Raw genomic sequence first — 13,749 nt, forward strand, 5'->3', positions numbered from 1 at the left:
GAGAGTAGTCTTCATAACCATCCTCTTACTAAACTCTGTGGAAGGTTTTTGCCCTTCTATTTTGTGTTTTTCTTAAGTGGCAGGTGAGATTTGGATTTCCCAAGCCAACGGGAGTTTGTACAACTTTGGCTATTCAGGGGAAGAACTGCAGTCATTGGTACTTAGCGCAAGTCTTACTGAGGTGACAGGACACTACTGAATGGTTGTATCTTTTGTCTGCTGTTGTGAGGATGTACTTCTTAATGGATGGAAGATATTAATATTGATTCTCTGCATTCCATTGTAAGAATATTTACTGTTGTGGCTAGAAGCTTTCTTTTCATTTCCAACCTAAATTTGTTCCTGACTAACTTATAAATTTAACATATCTCTTCTTCACCTTCCGTTTCATATACTAAAACAGTTGTATTCTCTTTAGTCTTCCTTTTGTTAGACTAAACAAATCAAACTACTGAAGTAATGTTAACAATTTCTGGAGCTCTTTTGACATCTGTTTCATTAATTTTTTTTTCCAAAGGTTTAATATAGTCATAAAGTATTCCAGTTAATTTCTAGCAGTGATTTTTGCAATAGCAAGAAAAGTTCCTTGGCTATGTTATTATGTACTGCATAGTGTCCTAGTTATGCTTTGAGCAGATAATAAATTCAGATCTGAATTTCTGCTGCTGAGTTCTAAATTTATAACAAAAATGTGGTCGTTAAACATGACTTTTCAGTATGTATTTTTCCGTTTGCTATTGTCAGTCATGTGGGGCCTCTGGTGGTCTAGTGGTTAGGGTGCAGGACTCTCACCGCTGCGACCCAGGTTCGATTCCCGGCCCCCCGGGCAGATGGAACTCGCCAGCCCAGTGAGGCAATCCATCTAAGAGAAGGTCACTCTAAACAAACCTACGTCCTGAGAACCTCACTGCCACTGTCCGAGCTTGCTCGGCCCCAGCAGATGAACCTCAGGATTAAAGGGTGGGCTCAGTTCAGCGCACGCTGTGTCTCACCTAAAAAATCCACTGCGCAGGCTCGAAGGGTTAATGACCTTTCCCAAATCTTCGCTCGCGAAGACTGGCCATTATTGTCAGTCATGTCCTCAATGTGAACTGGGTCTTTTTGGTATCATCCTCTGTAGTGGTAGTGACTCCCAGCTTTGGAATAGTTTTCACTACTATGTTCTGACTGAACATCATTAGTGAATAAGGTAAATAAAGTCTGTCCTAAAAATGATCCCTAATGAACTGTACTAGGAACTTCCATGGTTAATTTCCCATGTGTCTGTTACCACATGCTTTGGTGAAATATGATAGACTGCTTCTCCCTTGTTTAGAAAAATCACTTATCAAGTTAATTTGATGTAATAGCAGATTTAGATTGTGTTTTGACTCTTTTCTATTACTTTAATATAAATAAATGTTATTACTCTCAAAACATATTTGAAACCTTGGACACTCCTGTAGGCAGTAAGTTAACATGACTAGTAAACATGGATTACTTTTTTTTTAACAAGTGCTACAACTAATGTTTTCAGTCAGAGGGGGCCACTTCTGACTCCACAGCTATAAAAATGTAGACTTCATACAGCATGTGCCAGCTCTTTGAAGTTGCTGGGATGTGAATTAGTTGGTTCTTCTGATTTGAGGGATTTGAGCTCTTGAGTTCTACTTTTGTTTAAACTGTGATAATTTGCTAATTTTCTCTTTGTAACTAGCATTCTCTTAGATCATCCAAAATTAACTCTTCTGTTGGCAAATACGTTATACTTTTTTCTTCCAAGTATTCAGATTACATTTGGAGGCTTTGCTTAGTTTTCTGTGCTTGACATTTAAGGTATGTATTATTGTTTGTTCATTTCCAAAACGAACACATTTCAGGCTTCCATCATAAACAAAGAAAGTCAACTTTAAATAGCTGTTTCCTTTTTCAGTCTTCAAAATTTACTGGACTAAGTCTGAAAACCTTCTAGGTCTGTTCTGATGAATCTTTACCCAAGAAACCGAGGATCACTCAGCTGAATATTTTTAAACATCTGCATTAATTTTACTAAGTTTATATATATGTGAATATATATATGAAGTATTATATATATTTTATATATATTTTAATCTGACTGACTTTCTTCCGTTCCTTTTACCCCAAATGTTGTTGTTAAGATGTTAGTTCTACCTTATCTGAGAGGAGTCCCTTAGTGTTTAAATCAAGGTATAGAGGGGAGCTTTTAAAGCCTCATCAATGAACAAAATAAAATTAAAAATTTAGAATGTGTGTTAACATCAGTGCTGCATTACTAATTCAGTTTGTAAGAACTGCTCAATCTGTACATAGATTCATTTAAAGCAAATAATTGCTTAGTTTAAAGTAGTATTGAGGAAGTTTCTAGCAGAATTTCAATATAAATAAATTATATAAAAATGTTTTTACAGGTTGTTATTCCAAGGAGTCCTCTTCAGGCCAAAGGATTGCTGCTGTCATGCATAGAGGACAAAAATCCATGCATATTTTTTGAACCTAAAATACTTTACAGAGCTGCAGGTAAAGTTTTGTGTATTTTCCAATAAAGCAACTTTTTTTTTTTTTGCACATATTTGTTGATAGTCACTGCTAAAACAATATTTCAGCAGAAGTCTTAACTTGTTTGGTCTCTAGCTATGTTGGGCCTTGGGTTTTTAGAGGAATTGTGAAAATCGGATGAGATATCTAAATCTGACTGCAAGGATAAATGAACATTTACAGTCTGATTCATGCTCAATTAACTTAGGAAGTGGAATGCTTTATACAGTCTTAGGTTAAAAAAAAGAAGAAATAGAACTAAGTGGCATTATTCCTTATCAAACTGCAATATAAATTTGACAGAAATTAAAGTGCTTTCTTGTGATAATTCTAGATACTAAAATAAGTTTCCAGATCAAAGTTTGTTTCCAAAAGAACTGAACCCCACCATCACCATTTTTGCAAAGTGTAGAATTTCTTTGAAATGTGTAATTTCTAAAAATCTTGAAAATCTTCCGACATAGATTTTAATCTTATTTGAAAGGAAATGAGATTGCCATTTCTTTTTTCATTTGTTTTAGTCATAGCGAACTTTTTGGTTCAAAGAAGCTTTCACAGCTGTCTTATGTGTAACTTATTGGAACATAGTAAATTGAAGATGATGGTGTTTGAGTTGGTTCTAAAAATTAGCTGGTACTTCTTTAGATCAGAGAAATTGGACTGAGAACAGAAGATGGATGAAAAATTTTGCATGTGGAGATAGGCAGGGTAATTGGGTGAGCAACTGAGAAAATAGAACTCAAGCCATCACTTAACTTTAGTGTTTCTGTGTCCTATAACTTTATATGCAAACTATGCTGGGATCCGTCTATCTAATTTATAAGTTGACTCTGTGTGGCCTGAAGTTGAGTGAAGGACAAAGTGTTTGTATTTTTCTTTTAGCAGCACTTTTCTGTCAGTACATCCATTTTGTTAGTAAATTTACCCTCTTCCTAGAGAAGAGAGACAAAGGATACCAAGGGAAAGATTTAGAAAGCAAACATCAAAGCTACAAAAAAATAGCAATATAGCTTGGGAACAAATAGGATATTTACTGGTGAAACTGCTTATTTGCTTTATATTTTAAAAAAAGACTCAGAAATCTGATTAGCAATATAAATTTAAAAGTGCAGCTATTTTTAGTGTGGTGGGGTGTGATGCACTCAAAGGGTGTTGCATTCCTTAAGTTCAGTGTGTTTTGAGAGCTTACTAAAATTTAGCAAAAAGATTTCCGCCCATTCAATTTAGAGTATTTAATTTGAAAAATAAGCTTGAGTCTGAGTTCTGTTAAGCAAAGAAAAAAAATTAAGTGTCTTTAAAACAACCCTTTATTTCTTCCCCTTTCCACCAGTATTTACAAGTCAAAAATACAGACTGTAGAGTTAATAAAATACTTGCTTTCATACTGGCATGAATGGCTGCACATCAATATCACGCAGCTTTTGAGAATAGAGGGAGGTTTTTCTGTTTGAGGAAATGACTTGTAAAGCAATTGCTGGATCATCTAGTGAACATAAATCAGTCTTGTGATTGAAATCTTGAGTAAAGAATGTGGTGAAATACTGGTTAATGTGATTTATGTGCTGGTCAATAACCAGCCGCAGCGTTGCTGTTGTGATAGTTTTCTGAAAGACTGTGATTTCCTCCTAAATTCTGGCCTCATTTTCAGAGACATTACCTACGTATTTTTTGTCTTAAAATTTCTAAGAACATCAGTTTAGCTATGTAGGCTGAAATTTATAGTACATTTGTGTCAACATGTGACAGGGATGATTTTAAGAGGTAACTTCTTTTGTATACATGGACATTTTATTGTTTCTACGATGTAAAGTATGAACATTTTATTACGTGAAATGGTTTTTATGTTCCTTTTATTTTCATTGCGAACCTCTCCCTCGGTTTCATTAGTTCATCATCCCAACTATTAAGCTCTCCTTTTTGGGTCAGCTTGAACTGGAAGATGACTGGTGTCTGGGAGTTTCTCCTATGAAATTAATCTCTGTTGGAGTTCATTCTTATGCTGCTGGCCATGGTCAGGGTTTCTTATAATTCCACCATTGAAAGAAAGTGGCCTGGTGGATTCAGAAATGGACCAGGATCATCGTGGCATGGTATAGAACTCCACCTAAGATCTGGGACCTCGTTGTTCCAGACAAAAATTAATTTTCTTTATTTCCATCATGATGGCCAAGCACTGAATAGTGAAATTGTATTGCCCCTACCATAACATTTCTTTTTGTTCTAGCTTCATGTTGAATAGATGTGTTTGTTCAGAGAGCTTTGTGATTGATGTTACAGTGGGCATGTAACATCATTGAAAAAATAAGGTGTCAAAGATGTTAATGGGAAGGAGGATTTTCTATCTGTAAAATTAATGTAGGCTTTTGAGCCTTGTCGTTTTCCTCTAATTGAATTTTCTTTCTCCTTATGAGGTCTTTAAGCATTTGTCTAAGAATTTTCTTTTTAGAGTTGTTAATATATTCAGAATTATATACAATACAGCTGAAAATAGGGTGTAGGTGGGGTAGTCTTTAAAACACAGGATCCCTGTCCTTATTCATGTTGGCTGAAGCTAATAATGCTTTGTTTAAAACAAACAAAAAAATCAAACCAAACCAAACAAAAAATGACAAAAATCCCACATCCACTACACCCCAACCACCACAAAACTATGTCCTATGCTTCTGCTCCCAAGTGTTGCTATTGTTGTAATTAGATGTTGAATGCCAGAGATAAAAGGTCATATATATCTAGCTTAGGATGTATAGCCTGAAGTTGCATCTCCAGAATGTTAAGCAGGATGCCAGGTCATTGCTGTTTTATATGAGGCCTTGTGCAGAACCAGCCCTGTGATTTTGCATCTGATGCATACCTCCAAGGAGCTATATAGGCCCACTAATTGCTTTCATTTTTTTTGTTTGTTTTTGTTTGTTTGGGTTTTTTATTTTGCTTGCTGATGACAGGGCAGGTTTTGCAACATTCAAGCATAGCTTTTTTTTCCCCCATAACAGTAAAGACATTGTACAAAAGAGAAAAGAATCTTCAAAAGTGTTTTGAATTATAAGTCTGGTCTCCAAGGTAAATCAGAGCTGTAGGACAAAATATTTCAGTGCAACCAGCACATGGAAAGTGTGATTGCTTGCTATATTTTTGGAATAATGAGATTACCCAAATGTCTTCACAAATGAACACAAATTTGCCTATTCAAATATGTTGTATGCTTGTTCAGACATGTGGTAAAACTAACCATGTTAGTAAATGAACATTAATTTCTATATGAATATTTGCTGTCCAAACATGCCCACAAAAGATACAAGAGTAAATACAGACCTTTAGTCTTCACCTTAGTCATCCTTGTGGATCCCAGGTGAATATCAAAGTAGCATTGCCTTAAGTTCACCATATTCACACTGCGATGAACCAAGAAGAAAAAGCAAATTCCAAAGTGAAGGACAACTTTGCAAGAATGTTTCAGAAATGTTTTCCAGTTCATTCAAAAAATAACTCACACCTTAAATATCCAAGAGCCCTGACAACGCCAAAAGGAGGTAATGGGCTTAAAGCTAAGTTCAAAGAATCATAAAATAGTGTTGGTTGCAAATGACCTTTAAAGGTCATCCAGTCCAACCCCCACTGCAATGAGCAGGGATATCTTCAACTAGATCAGCTTGCTTGGAACCCTGTCCAACCTGACCTTGAGTGTTTCCAGGGATGGGGCATCCATAGCTTCTGTTGGCAATCTGTTCCAGTGTTTCACCACCATCATTGTAAAAAACTTATATCTAATCTAAACTGACCTTTACCCCTCATCCTGTCACAGCAGACCCTGCTAAAAAGTCTGTCTCCAACTATTTTATAAGCCCCCTTTCAGTACTGAAAGGCTGCAATAAATTTCCCTGGAGCTTTCTCTTCTCCAGGCTGAACAATCCCAACTCTGTCAGCCTGTCTTCATTGGAGAGGTGCTCCAGCCCTCTGATCATCTTCATGGCCCTCCTCTGGACCTGCCGCAATAGCTCTATGTCTTTCCTGTGCAGACAACCCCAGAGCTGGATCTTAAACTTTGCCTGGGTATCTGTTAATAGTACATTTTAGAAGTTACAGAAGAGCACTATTTTGTTTGAATGAAATACAATTGATAAGTTTCATATTATGCATTAGCTATAGTGTGCAAACAAGTTGAAATAGTCCCCATGTACAGATACGTGATTTTATGTATAGGTGTATATATATTGTTATCTATGTGAATATATGTATAAGTAGCTATATATGTATGTAAGACATATCACAAAGCAGTAGCTAGATCAGAAAAGAAAAAGAAGTATATTTACCATCCATAGTTGTAGCTAATAACTGCAGATTTGTACTTCCCATACTGTGAAGCAGGACAGCGCTGCATTTGTGGTTAAGCCCATGTGCCTATTTCTCTAACACAGTCACCCACTTTGCTAGCAGTTTGTTTAGCAGAGGACTTGCTGTTCCTCAGTGTACCTGGGCTCTTTGGAGTGCTCATTGTTACTCTTTGTTGACTTCCCTGGACAGTTATGGCAGTGTCACCCCAACTTGGTTGTACATATATGGAGTGGGAATGACAGTGAGTGTCCCCCGGATGGCTCTTTAGCTTTCAAAACTCTTGAGTGAAGGATCTTAGCCAGTCTAGCAGCCCTTTGTGGTTCCCACAGGACCTGGTAACTCGTGTTTGGGCCACATGTTATTCCCAGCAGCTGGTGACCAGGACCCCTACTTGCTCCTGTTGGTCACACGCAGGCTCAGGTTTCTGCACCCTGGTTTGTTTCCACTTGCTGGCCCAGTGTCTTGTCTTCTCATATTTGTCTCATCAGCAGCTGCTACTTAGTCCTTGCAGCACACTGTCCTTGCACTGGACAGGATTTCCAAAGAAGCTGGGACTGACCACCGTGATGAGGCACAGGGCTCAGTCAGACAAATGTGCTGACCAGCCCTGTTTTATGTGCAATTGACCCCTTCTATAACCCTTTCTGTTTCTTCCCCGTTTTGCTCCTTGTCAACCCCATTCACCTTCTTATGCCCTCATCAGCTGGTCTAGTTCCACACTTGCTCCAATTCCCTGGACCCTCAGGTTTGCATGCTTATCAGTTGCAAGTTCCTGGTATGCCCATCGTTTCTTGATAGTCCTTCACTGAGTGTTCCTGACCAAATTTGTTTCTTGTCTTTGCTGTGTTTATTTTCAAGTTTGTGTCTTTATATTTTGTTTAGAGCTTCTTCTTTTTCTTTATCATCCTGTTTGGCAAGGTCCTCATAAGATAGTTCTACTGAAAGAAACACTCCCATATTCCTCATACCCTTATCAGTAAGTGAGACTGAGCAGGTTTGGCTCTCCTAACTGCCACCCTCATCCTTTGGTGGTTAGGTTTGTGTCCCTGTGTGTTCTTCCTTATGGCTTCTTCCTCTTCCTCTATACCCTTTTGCATTAAAAAGTTCCTTGTCCAGACACCCTTAAAGGAGCAGATGCTATCTTCTTCCACATCACCATACAAGTGTTCTTCAGAAGTTTTGTGTATGTTAGTTGTCCTTCAATAATATTAGAAAGGAGAAAAGAAACGTAAACCTTTCTGGGTAAAAATAGAGAGTTAAGTATGCAAGTACACATATATAGAGAGAACTCTGTTGCTATTTAACTTACGACATAATGATGTTATTGAAAGTGCTGTAGTGACGTCCCCGTAAATGTCAGAGATACTAAGAAAATATCTGAATTAAAAAGAAAAAGGAGGCTTTGATTTATGAAAAGTAGTTAACAGCCTGTGCAGTGTCAAGAGCACATAATGGTTGTGAATCAAAGGAGAAGATGAGTCACCTTGACATTATCAGGTTTAGACATCTTGTGGAGAACCTACTCTAATGTTTTTTGACCTTTTCAGTTTCATTTAATTGTACTATATATGACATTGGTGGTGTAGAAATAAATACGACTTGCATCACTGGTTGTTATAGAGACAAGACAGGTAAGATGAGAAAATGTGTTTTCTTTTGCTGTTCAGGCTGCTCCTTTAGAAAAACCAACAGATGTTGAAGCCTCTTAAAATTAATGTGATGGCCCTTTTTTGCTGATAATTACAACTTTTTATTAGTTGCTCTATTTGAAACATGACTTAAAATACTTTATTTCTTCAGTAATAGGTGATTGGGCTGCTTTGTATGTAAACATTGTCATCCTGGTTTAGATAGTTATTATGAAAGAATATTCATAGAATAGTTTCATATGCTACTTTTCATCATTATTAGTGGGGAGAGGAGTTATTGCAAAGGCATATAAAGAAAATCCTGCCAAATCTGGACCTCCCTATAAATTTTTGACTGAGCTGAATTTTGCATTTAAAATTGTCAGGAATTATAGATGAGCTCATCTAATGGATATCTTGTTGCAGAATGGTTTAGCTATCATAAGAAACTCGTTAATTTGTGTAATTTTATGTTATATTTAATTTTCCTGAGTGGATAGAACCATTGCACAGAGAAAAAGCTCTTTTTTTGTATCATGTACACCTTCCAATTCTTCCTCTTGTGCATCCCACTGACTTCAAAACCTTCTCCTTCATGTCAGTTGCCTGGGTTTCCATTCAAGGGTCCCATCGCATATTTTTAAGTTTCTTGTTCTCCAGGTTTCATGTAGATGACCATCTCATGACAAAGACAGTTCTGCAAAGCCAATTAGTACAGTCGTGGGTTTTGTTATCTTTCAGAACCTCTTTCTTTTGCCTGGAGTTTTACCATGTGCAAAATCCATAGAAACCTGGTTTGCTTTACTGTCAACCAGTAAAATGCAGTGAGCAAGTGCTAGATGTGCCTTTCTTCTCTTTCTTTCCCAGCCCTATATTCATTTAGCCACTTGTTATTCAAAGAAATTAATGCAGAAAGACACTGATATTTTAGTACATTAAAATTGTTTGCAAATAGATCTGGTTTTTTGCTATATTGAAAAGCACCTTGTGTTTAAAATACATTTTAAAATTTTTTTCTTTGGTTAAATGAACATATGTTGTTGAATTATGCTGAAAAAGAATTTCCTGTTATATTTTTAGAAAGATTGATTTAGTTAATATGTATGTCCCTTCTGTGCCTGTTCAGGTAAAGTGAGATATCTCTAACGTAAGCATAGACAAAAACATTTTTACCGTGAGGGTGATCAAATACAGGAACAAGCTGCCCAGAGAAGATGTGGAGTCTCTGACCATGGAAATACTCAAAACCTAACTGGACATGGCCCTGAATGACCGGTGCCGTTGCTCTGAGCAGAGGGCTTGGCCTAGGTGATCTCCAGAGGTCACTTCGTACCTCAGCCCTTCTGTGCTTCTCTGAAATATGTGATATTTATGTATCGTTACTGACAAGGAAAAAAAAATCATCTGCTGTAATTAAAAAAAAAATAATTCCTATTTTCATAGAGAAGATAAGATGCCTAATTTTTGCCTACTCTCTCTAATTTTGGTGTATTTTTTGTGAATAGATAACCTTTTTTTAAAGCAAAAAGGTTTTGACTAATTTAAAATTGCTATAATGAGAAGTTTTTGCTGACCCTTTATGTGTAGATTCTGAAAATTTTTCCCTAAATTTAAATGTAAAAATGTGGAGCATTGTTCTTGGCAGATATCAGGAGGGTGCTGGCACAACTGTTCCTTTGTTCCTTCTTGTCTGAGTATTGAAGTATAATTTCAAGACTGTCTTGATGGTTATTAGAATTTACCGCACTGGTTATTTGACATTTTTTTATCAAAAGTAGCAGTGTCCATCTCCAAATCTGATGCTGATATTTTGACTTGTTGTACACCAGGACTTATTACTGTCTTTTGTATGTGTATATATGCATCTTATTGTGGTATATAACACAAATTAAACTCTACAGTGAATGTATTTTTAACAGTGTAATTAAAAATAATTTGAATTACAGCTAAACCTTTGAAATGAATGCTAATACTTAATATTATTTTGATCTATTTTTTTAGATGGCAGTAACACTGAAGAAAATTTTTAGTGTATGTTTTTATGTGGTAATATTGAACACCAGAGGAATCTAACGCTTATTTTCCTCTTTTTTAAAAAATTTATTCAGTGGAACAAGTTCCTGTGGAGCCCTACAACATTCCACTGTCTCAAGCTGAGGTGCTGCAGACGGGCAGTGATGTGACAATGGTTGCTTGGGGCACACAGGTTGGTAACACTCTTACAAACTATTTGTCACCCAGCAAAGCCTAGGCCATGGGTCAGGTGATGTTTGAATTCAAGCTCACCTGCCAGACGATAAACTGCATGCATCTTCCATCACTGTACGCTTGAATAAACGTTTATCAGTGTTTGTAGTTATATGAAACCTGCTTTTTATTGTGCAAGTTATTAGTCATTTTTGCTTGAAGATGACTCTGGAAATGTGGAAGAGAGCCTGTGCAGGAGTTTAATGATTTGTCTATGATTATGAAAGTGATAGATTTAAGAACGGGGCAGTGAGATGTGACTCTGAGGAAGGTGCTGGGAAAGGAAAGTTCAAAATAGTATGCCGAAAGAAAAGTATAGATTTTTACTGCAGGATTTAAAAAAGTGCAGTCTGGGGTTCCCTTTACACAGAGTTAAAAATTCACTGAACATGTAATACAAATAGGGATTGCTATAGTTTTGATTCTAACAGTTACATTTCAAAGCTGTTCAGGAACATGATTGGACACATACAAACATTGCCAAATTAAGATGTGCAAATATTGAAAAATCTGGTAAGAAAATACACCTTCATTTTCCAGAAATATAGAAAAGAGAAACTTCAGTATAGTTTGGAATTTCTAGAATTTGCTGTTTTCTTGGCCTGATTGTATTTGAGAAGCTTTTAGAGGAGAGAGCGTTAAACTTTCATCACAAGAATATTGAATTGATCTCTGGGGTTGTGCCTTCTTGTTGTCATCAGTTTCTTTGTTGTTTGGTTTTTGTTTGGCTTTTGTTTGAAATTTGTAATCTTCTGTGCTTTTCTGTGGTAGTTTCCTTGTCCTCAGACTATTTGATCTTCTTTATATCTGTGGTTATTCCTATTAGCTTCTGATACTTTGCACTAGTATTAAATCATGGACTTCTTAAATATCTTTACTTGTATCATTTCTCTCAATTGGATATTGATGAAGTAGTGGTTTGGAAGCTGGCTATGGAGATTTAATGATATCCTTGATTTACGCCATAGGCAGTAGTGCAGAGAGGACTTGGAGTAACACCCTTCAAGAAACCTCTGTACTTTGGTACTTGGAAAAAGTTAAGACAGGCATTTCTTTTGATGTGAATAGTAATAGGGCAGATGTGCAGCCCTAATCCAGCTTTAGGAACTGACCAAACCATGGGTGTGGCTGTGTAATACAGCATGGGGACAGATGTTTCACACATATGCAGTAAATCCAGCATGTTCTGGATGTGCCAGGATTATGCAGGTCAAATATGTTCAGTGAGTTTGTGCAGAGAATGTTTGTGGGTTGTGTACCTAAACTTTGCTAATTGTGCTACCAATCCTACACTTACAGTCAGTAGGCAGAGTGATTGCACATACTCACTGGTAACTTCTCGTATGTTTTTGAACATAAGGGAGTTGCTTGGCTGCTGCTCCAGTGGGGTTCCCTTATGCAAGCTTTCCTGGGTGATGCTAGTGAAGGACAGCAAAGGCTATTAGTTCCTCTCCAGTTATGCTCAGTCTTTTATTGTCTTTAGCTAATCCTTATCCTCTGTGAGCTAGGTAAGTGTTTTCCCTTTTACATCAGAGAAATGGCAAAAATATCCATCCCATGTGCCATATTGAACATTCTCAAACATTCTCCTTACAGGTACAGATGTATTAGAAGTTTAAACAAAAATACCGCAAGCTATATTTCCTTTCTATTATTACAATGCTTCTATTGATATACCTTTTAAAACAGTTCTTTGGTGTTTAGCTGCTCATATTTGCATGATGTAGTTGTGTGTTTAAATCCTTAATCATCTTGTTTCTGTGTATATTTTTTACCCCGTGTAGAATTTATTAATGCTCTCTGACCCTCAGGCAACTGACAGGGCCTGACCATGTCGATGTTGTTAAATTCTGTTGCCTTGATCTTGAGATCAAGATGACCTTATCCAAATTGCTTGTTGGGGATGGTATTTGGCCTCCAACCCCTTACTATGTCTAAAAATTGCTTGATCGAGGTCATCTGTCACAGTCCAAAACCTGTATTATGAAACATTTGAGCAATAAAGAGAGCCCCAGAGTTTATTGGCAGCATCATATCTAGAAATTTTTTATCTTCATATCTCATAAGTAAATACTTCGTGCTGAGATATTTGTGGAGGATTATCTGAGTTATTGTTGTAACAGTTGTTATTTTCCATGTTGGAGCATTTGCTTGCGAATATTTGTTTTAGGGAAGCCAGTGCTTGAAACACATTTTATTTAAGTGTTTTATAACATAATGTCAAGATACAATTTTGAAGGTATGTAGTATTGCTTTCATTTCCACTCTTATACCTTATGAAAAGGATGGTAATAGATGTGGATTGTTTGACATCTACTGTGACGCAGTTACATATGCTACTGAATAGATTCCTTGACTGGTGGAGGGTGAATAATCTGTATGCCGGTTCAGTAATAGCCTCTCGCTAGAGGGGAATACTTTTTGGTTTTAGTAAAGTGTTAATTACAGTAATCAGATAATGCAATGTTTGTTATGGTGGTATTAAACTATTTGCTGGAAGACCAGTAAATTGTTATATTATCATACTAATGCCCATAGCCTGTGATTGTGGGGGTCAGGACTGGATATTTACAGGTAACTTTATGTGGTGTTTACTTTCTCTCCTAGCCGTTTGTAAGATAATGCTTTGGAGATGATCAGTCAGCTATCTGTTTCAGTGTTGTAATAAGTGTAGTTACTGGGACTACTGGAACCGTCTCTCGGCTTTGTGGCTGAGATCAAATATAGTGCAGTGTAGAATTTTTGAATGTACGTAATGCTTCCTGCAGGATTGCTTGTGACTGCTACATCAAAATGCATTACTCTGAAGTATTTGGGTCTTAGCTTAGTTACAGTCCTAATAAAAAACTTCTAAAACTTATTCAAACTAACTACAAATATAAACCAGTGAGGCCCGATACTCTTCACTGAAAGATACTTTTCTAGAAAGCAAGAGTTTTGTTCTCAGTGATTCTTTGGTGAAGTTAGTTTTTGAAATGATGCTAAAATACTAGGAATAATGTAAGTAGTA

General features: G+C 36.7%; 1 protein-coding gene across 7 annotated transcripts in view; it reads left to right on the plus strand.

Moving 5' to 3' along the window:
* The window catches only part of BCKDHB (branched chain keto acid dehydrogenase E1 subunit beta), a 153,217-nt gene that overhangs the window by 24,662 nt on the left and 114,806 nt on the right, over window positions 1-13,749 (plus strand). For all 7 annotated transcript variants that reach the window (XM_017825080.1, XM_017825072.1, XM_017825109.1 and 4 more), the window contains exons 6-7: window positions 2,409-2,517; window positions 10,601-10,698. In XM_017825080.1, coding sequence (XP_017680569.1) covers window positions 2,409-2,517; window positions 10,601-10,698 — 207 coding nt within the window. The remainder of the gene's footprint in view (window positions 1-2,408; window positions 2,518-10,600; window positions 10,699-13,749) is intronic.

Source organism: Lepidothrix coronata, unplaced genomic scaffold, assembly GCF_001604755.1.
Source record: "Lepidothrix coronata isolate B3197 unplaced genomic scaffold, Lepidothrix_coronata-1.0 Scaffold4, whole genome shotgun sequence".
Classification (NCBI taxonomy): domain Eukaryota; kingdom Metazoa; phylum Chordata; class Aves; order Passeriformes; family Pipridae; genus Lepidothrix; species Lepidothrix coronata.